The sequence below is a fragment of the Dromiciops gliroides genome, chromosome 1 (genome assembly GCF_019393635.1).
Source record: "Dromiciops gliroides isolate mDroGli1 chromosome 1, mDroGli1.pri, whole genome shotgun sequence".
Lineage (NCBI taxonomy): Eukaryota > Metazoa > Chordata > Mammalia > Microbiotheria > Microbiotheriidae > Dromiciops > Dromiciops gliroides.
This window is the reverse complement of record NC_057861.1, coordinates 258,081,102-258,097,018: the sequence shown is the minus strand read 5'-3', so window position 1 is coordinate 258,097,018 and position 15,917 is coordinate 258,081,102. Positions and strand designations below refer to the sequence as shown.

At 36.8% G+C, this 15,917-nt stretch overlaps 1 protein-coding gene across 8 annotated transcripts in view; it reads right to left on the bottom strand.

Moving 5' to 3' along the window:
• Positions 1–15,917, bottom strand: part of SNTG1 (syntrophin gamma 1) — a 1,086,140-nt gene that overhangs the window by 327,655 nt on the left and 742,568 nt on the right. For all 8 annotated transcript variants that reach the window (XM_043977923.1, XM_043977920.1, XM_043977919.1 and 5 more), the window contains one exon: positions 614–716. In XM_043977923.1, the coding sequence (XP_043833858.1) occupies positions 614–716 (103 nt within the window). The remainder of the gene's footprint in view (positions 1–613; positions 717–15,917) is intronic.

Below are 15,917 nucleotides of genomic sequence, written 5' to 3'. Positions count from 1 at the left end.
AGACTTTAATCATCATGGGTGGGGTTGGGGATAAAATGTTGGAAAGCTACTAGTGAAATCATGGGTCATTTAAAGAAGGAAAATTTGGGTTCTATTTTTATTCAACTATTTAGGAAAGGAAGATGAAATGAGGCAAAACTAATTCCAGAAACTTATTTTATAATTAATTATAATTACAAAAAGTCAACTGCATCCTTTCATATCACTGCTAATGAAGGGCAAGTATACTGAAAGTCTTCTTCATTAATACATTCTCTAATCAGATTAAAATGTAGGAATCTTTAGCTCTAAGAGATCTCTTAACAGATTCTCCTGATTGGAATTTAAATGGAGGTACAAAGTGGATGTGTTAGCTATGATTTACATTTTTTCTTCTCTAACAAACCTTGGCATTGGAAAGTGTTTTTAAATACTCTGAATTCTTCCTGTGGCAAAGATAGCATCAATTACCTTCCCAAAAATGTTAATACAGCACCTGGTGATATAAAATATCCACATGCAGACCACAATCCTGACTTAGAAGGACAATGCCAATCACTGTCAGAAGAGATGTTTGAAAATCATAGAGCGAAGGATGTAGGCATTTTTATTTCCATTTATCGTAAATGCTTACATGCACAATCTTCATTCAGCAGCAGTTTGAGGAAAGCAGGTGCTCTTTTTAGGAAAGACACAGTTAAGGTCACTTCTTCACCTGCATTCCGAAGAACCTGAACCTGAAAAAGAATGAAAATGATGATGTTAGAACTGGGTTCCCAAAGTCTTTTGACTCTAACACTGTGAAGTGGTTTAGTTGCCCTCTCCACCTGTTCCTTCTTCCCCTGCACAAAGGTTTCTTGTTCTTTCTTCAGCACTATAGCAGAGAATGATGTGAAAAGAGAGAATACAAATTTTTCCAGTGCAGGTGCCAGGTGAACAATAGGCTTCTTGCCCATAACATCACCATTGTTATCACATGAAATTTACTGAAGTTTTGCTTGACTTATCATTCTATATTAACCAAAGGAGGGGGGGGTATAGAAATCAGATAAAATTCAGTTCCTTTTTTCAAGGTCCTTATAAGGTGTTAAAATGAAATCAGTCCATGCCATGGTTGCAATTATACAAAATTTTGCTCACTAAGCCTTCCTGCAAAATACATTTGATAGCAGTGATATTCCTTTCCTGTTATTTTACTAATAAATCCATTTATTCTCTTTTCCAGGCCAAACACAAATAATGGTAGTGGTGACTACTATTACTTTGATATCTGAAAATGTCTCTTTGGACATTCATTTCAACTTTTTAGGACTGGATTTATGCTTTCTTAATTGTATAGATTCCTTGATATGCCGACTTCCTATATCAATGCAGATAGGCATCTACTCATTACCCTGTTTTAGAGATCTGAGTGAGGCAGCTACTATATGTGTCACTTCAATATCCATTTCTCATTCTTTCTGCACATAGATCAAGAAAATTCTTTTCTCAGTCTCAATTCTGGCAATGGTAATCCCTTGCCTAAACAACGACGGCTCCCTATTACCTAAAACATCAAATAAAATGCCTCTTGTAATCATGTAAAGTCTTTTACAGAGAATATCAGGCCATATAACCAGCACTATGGCAAATCAGATACTGTTTCTATTACTAAATTGCTAAATCCAGAGAACAAAGAGATAACTCTGAATAGATAAAAACCTTCTGATTTAACACTGGTAAACCATAATTCTTTTTTTTTTCCTGGGCAATGTGGGTTAAGTGACTTGCCCAGGGTCACACAGCTAGTATGTGTCAAGTGTCTGAGGCCAGATTTGAACTCAGGTACTCCTGAATCCAGGGCAGGTGCTTTATCCACTTCACCACCTAGCTGTCCCCGTGAACCCTAATTCTTAAAATTTGCACTTGGATGTCTCCCTCACTGCCCTTCAGAGTCACAACTGACCTTTGTAAAGAATTAATTATTATTTGAGGTTTGGTGCGCACTGACCTGGGGCTCCGCAAACTGCACGGTGTTCCACCCACTGGTTGTAGCCATTGCTAAGGCTCTGGCACCTCATATCATCACCACTCCCTGACACCTACATGGGCCTGGCAAAATTATAATGATTGGAAGCCTAGTGAGGGCAGTCATGTGACTGTCAAAGCGGCCATCCCATTGGCTGGGGCTGTGTGGGGTGTTTCTAGGTTTGGGGGAGGAGAATTGGGCATTGTAGGAGGAAGCTGGAGAGTGACAGGCATTTTACTGTGTATTTTCAGCTGATTCCTGGGTGGTGGTATTTTTCAGGTATTATAATTTCCCTTTCCCCATTTTTATTTCCTTTTCCTTGATCCTACTGATCCTGTTTGTGTTTTTTTTGAAGTCCGTTCTTGTTAAAATAAATCTTGTTCTATTTTGAGGGAGGCTGCCGGTCTCCTTCCTTGCCCCAATATTGCAGCGAGCCACTTAGCTAGCACTCCCCAATTAAAAATTGGTCCCCACCCCTTTCACATTTTTACCTTGGATTTATCCTTTTAAATGTATTTTATATTTAACTTATGGAATAAAACATGCATTTCTATAACAGAGAATATTTTTTAAAATTTCCTATATATTTATTTATTTTACAGGGCAATGAGGGTTAAGTGACTTCCCCAGGGTCACATAATTAGTAAGTGTCAAGTGTCTGAGGCCAGATTTGAACTCAGGTCCTCCTGAACCCAGGGCTGGTGTTTTATCCACTGTGCCGTCTAGCTGACCCATAAAGTATAACTGCAAATCTATTGTGTACAACTTGTTTTTCCTTTTAAATATATAATAAGATTCTCATACTTTGGATGTATCTTAAGATTCTCTCCTTCCCTAATAGAGAAGAAATTATGGGAGAATCTCTTACTTCCACCCTGGCCCAGTCATATGTAACTGAATAGGAAGGGTAGAAAGGCTAAAGAACTTCTGCCTTCTGTCAGGGGATCTAATTTTTGTAACCTCAAAGCTGCAAAGATTTTCTTGAACATCCTTGTTTCCCTTTACCCCACCAAAACATTTCCGATTCTGGTTCATCCCAGCCAGAGAAGGAAAGGAGGCCAATGTGGGTGGCCATGCTTAACCTAAAGGAAAAGGAACTGAAACCAATTTGGGTCCAGTATTGCTTATACTCTTCTCCCTCAGGCTGGCTACATAGGACAGGGACACAGGATGGAAAACCCTATAATTCCCCATTTAATAAGGTTGTGGAAGCCCAGTAACTCAGCCAAGGAGGCATAAACACCAGCAAAAAGGAAAGTGAGTAATGGAACTATTTTTTTGAAAGTTTGAAATGGCAAAGATTTCAATAGAAAACACCTTTATAAAAGGCCAGAATACAAGAAAATTTATCAGTAGAGGAGATCTTGTAAAAAAATTAATGATTCTATTTCTTTGAGTAACTCTTTAAAGAAAGAAACACAGCTCTCCAAGCAAATATTAAGAAAGCAAAATAAATGACACCATTGCCTCAGGAAATACAATCCTGTAGAATACCAAAAAAAAAAAAAAAAAGGAACAACAAATAGAAACTCCAAAATTGTTTAAAAGATTAAGAAAGTCCATAAAAAGAGAAAGAATATATTGGAACTTAGAAATATCAATGCATAATTTTTTTTTAATGTATGAGGTATTTTATTTTTTCCGTTACATGTAAAGATAGTTCTCAACTTTTGTTTATACATGCTTTACAATCTCAGATTTTTCTCCCTCCCTCCCCTACCTCCCCCCTCCCCTAGACAGCAGGTAACCTGATATAGGTTATATCTATATATCTATATATCATATCCATATCCATATAGATATATATATACACACATATATCTATATACACATAATAACATTAATCCTATTTCTGCATTAATCCTGTTACAAGAGAAAGAATCAGAGCAGTGATGCAAAAGCTCAAAATAGGAAAAAAAAAAAAACAACAGCACCCAAAACAAAAGAAATAATATGGTTCAATCAGCATCTATACTCCACGGTTCTTTTTTTTTTTTTCTTGGATTTGGAGATCCTCTTCCATCATGAGTTCCCTGGAACTCTTCTGTACCATTGCATTGGTGAGAAGAATATAGTCCATCACAGTAGAACAACACTCAGTGTTGATGATACTGTGTACAATGTTCTTCTGGTTCTGCTCATCTCACTCATCATCAGCTCAGGTAAGACCCTCCAGGTTTCTCTGAATTCCTCCTGCTCATCATTTCTTACAGCACAATAGTATTCCATTGTATTCATATACATATACTTGTCCAGCCATTCCCCAATGGATGGGCACCCCCTCAACTTCCAATTCCTTGCTACCACGTAAAGAGCAGCTATAAATATTTTTGTACATGTGGGTCCCTTTCCCCCTTCCATGATTTCTTTGGGCAAAAGACCTAAAAGTGGGATTGCTGGGTCAAAGGGTATGCACAGCTCTATCGCCCTTTGGGCATAATTCCAAATAATGCATAATTTTTTAAAAGATAATGCACAATGTAGAGTTTCTTTACATAAAATGTGAGATTATTAGTTTGGAAACATAAAAATATGAAATATAAAGAAAATCTAGCAGAGGAAAAGGAAAAGGCAATAAATTTAAAAAACACAAAAACTGGACAAAAATAATTGACATTAAAGACAGGATGGGCAGAGTCAACTTAAATATCATAGGTCTCTTAGAAGAGAATGACAAACTTTTTTTAAAAAATCTTATTATAACACAATGAATAATACAGCAAAACTGCTTGTGATTTTTGAATACAGAAAACAAAGCACCAATTGAGCACATTAATAAATCAGTCTTCACATCAAACTGTAAGATACATAGGGGTTATATTTATTAAGTTCTAAAAAGAAAAACAGCTAAAGAAAATATTTTGTTCCCTTGAAAACCATACAGTTACCCTTGTGAGAAAATAATTATTAATAATGTTTTTGGGGGGCCCTTTCTCTCCCCTTTCAACTTTAGAGAGATCAAGTTTTAGGAGGAATTTCTCTTCCTGGGCAGAGCAAGGAATGTGTAAAATAGAAATGGAGATAGACTCTTTGTGACTAGCTCAGTGAACACGTATCTGGACTTTGACTTTGCCCCTCAAGGTGACTCTCCCATTAGACCCTGATGTCATCACGGTACAACTAATTTTAATGTAGACCACCCTCAAGTCATGACAACCAATGGAATTAAATGATGCTAACCAATTAGCTTCGATCAGTGGGTAAGGAGCTGCCTCTATCAAAAAGAGAAAAAAACCTTGACCAGGAGGCCAGCACCATTCTTGGCTTGCACTCTAGGCTTAGAATACGGTCCCATTGGTGAGTGCTTTCCTCTTAAGACAGTATAGGTAACTTAAAGACAAAATATAGTTGGGGGGTTTTCTGCTTGTGTTAAATGCCACATGGCCAATTCTTTACTAATATATTTATTATATTTTAATAATAAATACTGCCAAAATGGGTACAATAGCCATGAATTCATAAGTAGCAATATTTTAGAAAACTCAGCCCAGACCTCCAATAATGTAGCTAAAAACATTTGGAGAATCCAATAATTTAATTAAAATACCTTAATGCAAAGATTAAGTATTTTGCAATACATTTATGGGGCAGCTAGGTGAAGCAATGGATAGAGCACCAGGCCTGGAGTCAGGAAGGTCTGATTTCATATAAGGTCTCAGACACTTGCTGGCTGTGTAACCACAGACAAATCTCTTAACCCCTTTTAACTTTAGTTTGTCATCTACAAAATGGGAACACATTGGAGAAGGAAATGACAAACCACTCCAGTATCTTTGCCAAGAAAACTCCATAGATAAAATTCATTGAGTCAAATAGAGTGAGAAAGTACTGAAAGACAACAACAGCAAAACAAACAAAAAACAAAAAAACAAAATTCTTCAAGTTGCCAGGAGATAGGATTTCAAAAATAAAGGAAAGGAAATTCACCTATTATAGTTATTTCCTACTCAACAACAACAAAATATCAGAGGGATTTGAATACTTTATTCTAAAATGAACATGAGGTCAAGATGCAACCCAATATGACATGCTCTGCAAACTTTAACTGATGTAAATAACGTAGACAAAATATTGATTTAAAAGAGGAAAAAAATAATCAATGTTTAAATGCCATTAAAGAAATGTCAAAATTTTAATATAACTTCTATTGTAAATGAAAAAAAAATCTATAAAATCAGATTGGGAAATGGATAGGAAAATAAGACTCTTATTTATTATTTATAAAAATACTCCTAAAAACAAACACAAACAGAATGAAATAAGAAGTGAGAAAAATTATTATACTTTTAAGTGAATAAACATACAATAATTGCAATCTTGCTTTCAAAAAAAAGCAAAAATAAAGATTTGTGATATCAATAAAATGAAGTTATATTTTGTTTAAAGGAATGACATAAAATGAATTTATCTGAACATTAGAAAGATATGTGTAAAATAACAAACTGAATCCATAAAGAAAAAGTTAATCAACTTGCAAAAAAAGATATGGAGAATACCATTACAGTTGTATCACTTCCTTCCTCAGAGGCAAAAAAATATAACAGGAAGAAAAAGTATGAAATATAAAACTGAGCAAATTACTAGAGAATTTAGGGGCAAAATATTTATGTCGATTTCTGAACAGAAATGCTAATAATATTCATATTTTTCAACATCACATTACATCTTTATAAAAATAAAACAATATGGCACAGAAAAATTTTAGTGAAATTAAAAAAACACAGGAAAAGAAACATCTCCTTTATAGACTATAATGCAATGAAAATAGTGATTAAGACAAGGATTACAACAAAAAAACCAGACCTATGTAGAGGTTTCAATAATTAAAAACAATAATTAAGTTAGGGAAAAATAATTTTTTCTTCATAGCATGGCTAAGGGGTGAAATCTTAAACACATAATATGAAATTAATTATTATTAAATCCATAAAATCTTGCCTTCCCCATGACTAAAATATTCTCCATAAGTTTCTTCTAGGCAGATCTTAAGCACCATCTCCCTTACCCTAATCCCTTTGATTCTAATGTACTTCCTACCATAACTATATTTATTTCCTATATATTCTGTATATATTTTTTATGTATAAAGTGTCTCCATCAATGGAATTGTGAAAATGGATACCTTATGGTCATCTTGATTTGCTTTAGCCCCCTCTCCCCTCCTCCACTTCACTCCAGCCCAGGTAACCAGAAGAACTGTATGAGGTCTTGGCTCGACATACCAACAATCCTTTGTGGTGACCTAGAGTAAATCTAGTTGGATATGCAGAAAATCAGCAACTCTGAAGCCACTTCAGCTCATGCCAGCTTTGAAGCAGACCCTAGGCCATTTGCTGATTTATGGACCCTCAAGAGACAGTTTTATCTGCTGGAACTCCCTGTTTTACATTCCCTTATCTTATTGTTTGTGCTTGAACTCTCAGGCCCCATCCCCTTGGAAGATCCCTGCCTTTCTCCCCAAATTTTCCTGTGTCTCTTTTTTTGAAAAGTATAAATATCTCAGTCTTTCCAACTGTGCCTAGAACAGTGAGAACACTCACTATTCCAGGTTGCAAGCTTCTTCTTCTCAGGCGAATCAATGCATGTAAAATCTGTAATCAAACTCTGGTTCATTATGACCCTTTTGGATCTGGGATTAATTCCAATTAACAATCAGAGGGGTTTTTCTTTAGCAGAATGCAAACTCACTGAAGACAAGGACTAGGATAGGGCTTAATAAATACAAGATGATCAATTAAATAAGTGTACAACATGATTTCTTGACATATTCTGTTAAACTACAATAGCTAATATATTTCCTGGCAGAACCAACATTAACATTTATTTTTAGCTTCAAAGTTGGTATCAGATAGTACTTTTCTTAGACTCAGTAAGCAATAAATATTTCCATCTGTAGAAAAAAAGAAAGTTGGCTGTTTTGAACTTCACTCAGCTATTAGAATCATTTCATAAGGCACAGTAAAGCTGAATTCCAATTCATCTTTGTGATCAGAAGTGGGTACTAAACATTTTAGCTTATTGAGCCCTGAGGCTTCGTAGGGAGCTAAAATGCAGATTAAATCCCTCTGCCCACTGATTCAGTTTAAATGGCATTCTAAAACTTTCTGGGGAGAATTTCTAATGTATCACTCTTGCAGTGATAATTCAAGTCATGAAGCAAATTAGGTTATCTTTTTGTAAGTGCAAGTCAAGTCTAGACAGTTTACTATCAAGTACACATGTATGATAAAGTCATGAATTTAGGTCAGAGGGATGACTTGCTAAGTTTTATTATTATTATTATTCACTTGGCTTAGCACTTAAGTTTATTCAAATTAATTTCCATGTCCAGAGCCAGTTTTTTTTTTAAATTTTCTTTTGGGGAGCTTTTGTTGTTGTTGTTCTGGGAAGCACAAATGTGCTCCAGTAAATATTTTTTCTTTTCTTTTCTTTCTTTCATTTTTCATATAAATATTTATTTTATTATTTTCCAGTAACATTTAGAAATAATTTTCATCACTTGTTTTTATATGATTTCTAGTTTAAAATTTTTCTCCATCCCTCCCCTCCCTCACCCCTCCCCAAGACAGCACGTAATCTGGTATAGGTTATATATGTAAAATTGTATTAGACATATTTCTGCGTTAATGTTGTAATGAGAGAAGAATCAGAGCAAAAAGGAAAAACCTCAAAAAAAATAAAAGAAAAACAACATCAACAAAAACAAGAGAAATAATATAGTTCGATCAGCATCCAGAGTCAATAGTTCTTTTTTTTTTTTTCTGGATTGGAGAGGATTTTCCATCATGAATCCTTTGGAAATATCTTGGACCATTGTATTACTGAGAAGAATCAAGTCTATCAGAGTTGATCAACACACAATGTTGTTGATACTGTGTACGATGTTCTAGTTCTACACATCTCACTCATCATCAGTTCATGAAAGTCCTTCCAGGTTTCTCTGAAATCTGCCTGCTCATCATTTCTTACAGCACAATAGTATTCCATTACATTCATATACCACAACTTGTTCAGCCATTCCCCAATTGATGGGCAACACCTCAATTTCCAATTCCTTGTCACCACAAAAAGAGCAGGTATAAATATTTTTGTACATGTGGGTCCTTTTCCCTTTTTTATGATCTCTTTGGGATAAAGACCTAATAATGGCATTGCTGGGTCAAAGTGTATGCAAAGCTTTATAGCCCTTTGGGCATAAATGCAAACTGTTCTCTAGAATGGTTGGATCAGTTCACAATTCTATCAACAATGCATTAGTGTTCCAATTTTTCCACAGCTTCTCCAAATTTTATTATTTTCCTTTTCTATCTTATTAGCCAATTTGATAGGTGTCAGGTGGTACCTCAGAGTTGTTTTAATTTGCATCTCTCTAATCAATAGTGAGTTAGAGCATTTTTTCTTATGGGAATAGATAGCTTTTATTTCTTCATAAGAAAACTGCCTGTTCATATCCTTTGACCATTTCTCAATCGGGGAATCACTTGGATTTTGATAAATTTGATTTAGTTCTCTATATATTTGAGAAATGAGGCCTTTATCAGAAGTACTGGCTATAAAATTGTTTCCCAGTTTTCTGTCTTCTTTCTAATTTTGGATGCATTGCTTCTGTTTATACAAAACCTTTTTAATTTAATGGAATCAAAATCATGCATTTTGCATTTCAAAATATTATTTGTCTCTTGGTTCATCATAAACTGTTGTCCTTTCCATAAATCTTAGAGGTAGACTATTCCTTCCTCTCCTAATTTACCTATGGTATCACTTTTTATTTCTAAATCATGTACCCATTTTGACCTTATTTTCATGTAAGTATAAGATTTTTCTCTATGCCTAGTTTCTGCTATACTCTCTTCCAGTTTTACCAGCAGTTTTTGTCAAATACTGAATTCCTATCCCAGAAGCTGGAATCTTTGGGTTTATCAAATAGTACATTATTACAGTCATTTACTACTCTGTGTCCTGTGCCTAACCTATTCCATTGATTCTGCACTCTATTTCTTAAGCCAGTAGCAGATAGTTTTGATGATTGCTGCTTTAGAGTAAAGCTTCAGATTTCGTACAGCTGGCCCACCTTCCTGTGCATTTTTTTCATTATTTCCCTTTATATTTTTTTTCTCTGATTGCTAAAGCTAACATTTCTACTACAATATTAAACAATAGAGGTGATAAAGGACATGCCTATTTCACAGTTTTCTCCTGGTTCTGCTCACATTGCTATGCACCAGTTCATATAAGTTTTCAGGCCTCTCTGAAATCAACCTGCTTGTCATTTCTTATAGCACAAAAATATTCTATCACAATAATATTCCACAGCTTATTTAGCCATTCCCCAATTGATGGGCATTCTTTTATTTTCCAATTCTTAGCCACAACAAAAAGACCTGCTACATGGTTTTGTTTTGGTTTTTTTGTTTGTTTTGTTTTATTTTTTTAGTGAGGCAATTGGGGTTAAGTGACTTGCCCAGGGTCCCACAGCTAGTAAGTGTTAAGTGTCTGAGGCCAGATTTGAACTCAGGTACTCCTGACTCCAGGGCTGGTGCTCTATCCACCATGCCACCTAGCTGCCTCTTGCTATATGTTTTAAAAATAGTTCTTTTGGGGCTGTCTGGGATATAAACTTAGAAGTGGTATTGCTGGACAAAAGGGTATGCATAGCTTTATATTTGTTTGGGCATAATTCCAAATTGCCCTCTAGATTGCTTGGTTCGATCCATTCACAAAATAAGAACTTTCTAACCTTATGTCTGATATAGGATTGGAACAGAATGTCACTCATGTCATTAAGATGAAATGAACTCCAAGATGGCAGAGAAAGGCAGTGAGCTCTCAAACTCATGACCGATCTTTCCAAAAAACATCCACATAATTCCATAGGATAATTCTTGGAGCAGCAAAACCCACAGAAGAATGTGCTGAAATCATCTTCCAAAGAAGGACATCTTGGAAGGTCAAAAGGAGGGAGCTGCTGTGCTGAGATAGGAGTGGAGTCCAAACCCACAGTCACCCTGACACAGATCCAGTCCCAGGAAGGCCTCAACAGAGAAAGAGACTCCCCAGAGCCTATGAATCAGCTGAAGTGCCAGTGTCATCTGGAACTAAGCTCACAGTCTGGTGAGAGGGCTGAGTCCTTGGCAGGGGGGAGATTACAGGTGTCTATGCTGGTGCTGAGGCAGAACTTGGCTTTTTTACCCCTGCTGGGAACCAGGAGGTAGGCTTGAGTAGCAGTGGCCCAGGTGGGGGAGGGGCACAGGCTTGTCAGAGCTGTCAACTACAACACTCAATACTGGTTGATTAGCAGGTTGGTCTGGGGTCATCTACAGAACCTGGGAACAAGCCAGGTGAGTGAAGAATCTAATCCTCCTTAAATCATACCACCTGGGACTTTCTTAAGCTTGGGATACTGCAGCCTGGAAACAGTGCCCCACTTTAAGGAGCTAAAAGTCTAGTAAAAGCAAGGCAAGATAAGCAGACAGAGAAAGGTGAAGACCATAGAAAGTTTCTTCAGTGACAAGGAAGATCAAAGTGCACCCTCAGAGGAAGATGTCAACATCATGGCCCCTATATATAAAGCTTCAAAAAAAATATGAATTGGTCTCAGGCCATAGAGGCACACAAAAAGAAGAAATGAGCTCCAAGGTAGCCTAAATATTATGGACTCTAACGAGCTAGCTAGTTGCTCTGTGTTCCCAAATAACTTGGTACCTGAAGGGAAAGACTACTGGAGCTGACAGATTCCTAGATTCATGATAAGAAAGCAGCTAAGTTTTCTTTCTTAGTAAGATAACTAGATATAAGAAGGACCTACCTTTCTTAAAGCGATGAAACTGAGTCTTTGAGGCTAATCTAAAAGAGAAATGCTGATGCTCATAATTTTATGGGGAGTCAGTATGACATTGGCTGAAGACTTTAGTTTTATGTCACAGAAAGTGGTAGTGAGTAGAAGAGATGCCACACCCTTGGGAGCAGAGACATAATGTGATATCCAAGGTGCAAGCCCAAGAGAGGGAATACTTGTACTCCTTCCAAAAAACAAAACAAAACAAAATATAGTGCCCCTGGACATGGAAATAAATTTGAATAAACTTAAGTGATAGCTAAGTGAATACAAAAACTTAGCAAGTCATCCCTCTGACCTAAATTCATGCTTATATCATACACATATAGTTAACAACAAACTTCCTAGACTTGACTTGCACTAACAAAAAGATAACCAAATTCACCTCATGACTTAAATATACATATGTGTGTGTGTGTGTTCACTCCTTCCATTTGTAGGGGATATTTGTGTATGGATTTATCCCCAGAATTATGGGAGAGCTTGTATTGTTACTTTAAAAAAATCCCCCAAACTAAGCCTTTTCACACAGTGAAACCAGATGAGTTTTTAGCTTTTAATCAGATATTTTTTGTTTTGCTAACTAGCAAAAGTAGAAATAAAAATATTATTGAAGCTTGTGAGTCATAACTGGCTGCACTTCCCCACAGTATCTTGAGCTTGGAGAAGTTTGCCTAGGTACCTGACTTGTAAAATAGGATGACCAAGGAGTTATATCAGAACTGTAAGAGAAGATACATAGTATCTCAAGAAATCTGATGTTCCGAATGAATATGGAAGACAATATGAATGGGTTTCTTAAAATAATTAGAAATTTCCAAAAGACACTATTAGAGACCATGCCAAATGCTATGCTGGTCATTGTTTTTCAACTAGAAATGATGAGGGGTTTGAAGGGAATTGATTTTTTTTTCAGATTGCAGATATGGTTATAACTTCTCATTAGAGGTTCACTCTTGAATTTCCTGGCGTCTATCATTTTCTAGCCAAAGATGGCTTAGAAGGTTGGCAGGATATGTCTGTTGTATCTGGGTGAGAGTGGAATGCATATCTGGGCTGTACCATATAGACTCAGTCCCAGCCCCCCAAAATCAGGTCTTTGGAGCCTTGGAACCAGCTGAGGCAGACAGTATTTCTGCAACTCAGCTCACAGACCAGTGAGGGGGTCACGGTGGTTGGCTGGAGGGGTTGGGAGAAGGAGATGGCTGGGGTCTCTGCTTGTGTTAAAGTGGAATTCTGTTGTATTGCCTGTGCTTGGAACCAGGAAGCAAACTTGAGTGGTGGCCCAGGAGGTGGAGGGGCACAGGCACACTCCAACTTGCAACCACAGTGAAACAGAATTTTGTTAAAGGGGCTAAAGAGCAAGCAGGCTTGTGGTTACTTATAGACCAGAGCACAAAGAAGGGGAGTATAGAACGTGCCTCTCCTTAAATTGTACCACCTAGGACCTTATGGAGCATGGAACAGTGTATACTGGAAGTAGTTCCCCACTTTAAGAAGGAGTTAAAATTCAAGAAATAGGCTGGCAAAATGAGCAGACAGAAAAAAGTACAAACAATAGAATGTTTCTTTGGTGACAAGGAAGATCAAAATAAAAACCCTCAGAAGATAACAAAGTCAGAGATCCCACATCCAAAACTTCCAAGAAAAATATGAATTGGTCTCAGGCCATAGAAGTGCTCCAAAAGGACTTTGAAGATAAGGTAAGAGAGGTTGAGAAAAAAATGTAAAGAGAAATGGGAATGATGTAGGAGGGTCATGAAAATAAAGTCAACAGCTTGAAAAATCAAATGGAAAAGGAGATACAAAAACTCTCTGAAGAAAATAATTGCTTAAGATTTAGTATTGACCAAATGGAAGCTAATAATTTTATGAGAAATCAAGAAACAATAAAGCAAAACCAAAAGAATGAAAAAATAGAGGACAATGTGAAATATCTCCTTGGAAAAACAGCTGACCTAAAAAAATAGATCCTGGAGAGATAATTTGAAAAGTATATGATAACCTGAAAGCCATGATCAAAAAAAGAGCTTATACATCATCTTCCAAGAAATTATCAGGGAAAATTGCCCTGATATTCTAGAAGCAGAAGGTAAAATAGAAACTGAAAAAATCCACCAATCACCTCCTGAAAGAGATACCAAAAGGAAACCTCCAGGAATATTATAGACAAATTCTAGCCTCCCAAGTGAAGGAGAAAATATTGCAAGCATTCAGAAAGAAACAATTCAAGTTTGGTGGAGCCACAGTTAGGACAACACAAGATCTAGCAGCTTCTACCTTAAAGGATCATAGGGCTTGGGATATGATATTCCAGAGGCCAAAGGAACCTGGATCACAAGGAAGAATCACCTACCCAGCAAAAGTGAGTATATTCTTTCAGGGGGGAAAATAGGAATCCAATGAAAGAGAGGACTTTTAGGCATTTGTGATGAAAAGGCCTCAGCTGAATGGAAAATTTGACTTTCAAATACAACACCCTAGAGAAGCATAAAAAGGTAAACAGGAAATGAAATCATAAGGGATATTGAGGCATTGAACTGTTTACATTCCTGGATGAGAGGATGATACTTGTGGCTCATGGGAACTTTCTCATTGTAAGTGTAGGTGGATGGAGTATGTTTGGAGAGGGAGCACAGGTGTGAGTTGAGTATGAAGGAATGATATCTTTAAAGGAGTTGAGTTGATGGATGAGAGAGGAATGCACTGGGAGAAAGGGAGAAGGGAGGTGGAATAGGGTATAGTATCTCACATAAAAGATGAAAGAAAAAGCTTATGGAGTAGAGGGGAAGATGGGGGAGGTGCAGGGGAGTGAGTGAGCCTTACTCTCATAAGAATTGGCTCAAAGAGGGAATAACATACCCAATCAGTTGAGTACAGCAGTCTATATAACCCTGCAGGAAAGTAGGAGGAGAAGTGGATGAGGGTGGGGTGAAAGAAGGGAGGCCAGATTGGGGGATGGGGCAGTCAGAAGCAAAACACTTTTTAGGAGGGATAGGGTGAAAGAAGATAAAAAATAGAGTAAATATGGTCTGGGAATAGGATGGAGGGAGACACAGTTAACAGTAGCAACTGTGAAAAAAATTTCACAGTAGAGTCAAGACCAATGTAAGATGATGATGATTGATTGGTGGATTGATGATGATTGGATAAAGATGATGATTAGTTGATGAGGTTGATAATGAGGAGGGATGATTGATGGCAGTGGTGTTGGTGAAGATGATAAAATGTATGGTAGTTACTTTGCTGGGCTATTGTGAAGACAATTCTTTGTCAGGTATAAGGTACTATATAAATGCTTTCTATTACTATTGTTGCAATAATCAACCTCATGGTTTTAGTGTGAGGAAATCTATCTTTAAAGTACTATATAAATAAATATGGTTTACTATTTTAAAAAATTATGAGGGGCGGCTAGGTGGCGCAGTGGATAGAGCACCTGCCCTGGAGTCAGGAGTACCTGAGTTCAAATCCGGCCTCAGACACTTAACACTTACTAGCTGTGTGACTCTGGGCAAGTCACTTAACCCCAATTGCCTCACCAAAAAAAAAAAAAAATTATGAGCAGGATGCTATAAGATGATCTGCTGTGAATAACTTGGTTATTTTCAGCAATGCAATGATCCAAGACAACTCTAAAGTACTTATGAAAAATGCAATCCATCTACAGAGAAAGAACTCAGGGTATCTAAATACAGATTGAAGAATAATTTTTTGTTAGTTCCTTAATCTGAAGTTTTGTTTTTGTCTGTTTTCTTCCACAACCCAGCCAATGTGGAAATGTTTTGCGTGACTACTCATGAATAATTTGTGGAATTGCTTGAGTTCTTGGGTGCGGGGCAGGGAGGGGGAAGGGGGAAGAGAACTTGGAAAACAAAGTTTTAAAAAATTTATGTAAAATTTTGTTTTTACAGGGGGAGGCTAGGTGGCACAGTGGATAGAGCATAAGCCCTGGAATCAGGAGTACCTGAGTTCAAATCTGGCCTCAGACACTTGACACTTACCAGCCGTGTGACCCTGGAAAAGTCACTTAACCCCAATTGCCTCACCAAAAAAAAAAATGTTTTTACATGTAATTTGGTAAAATAAGAATTC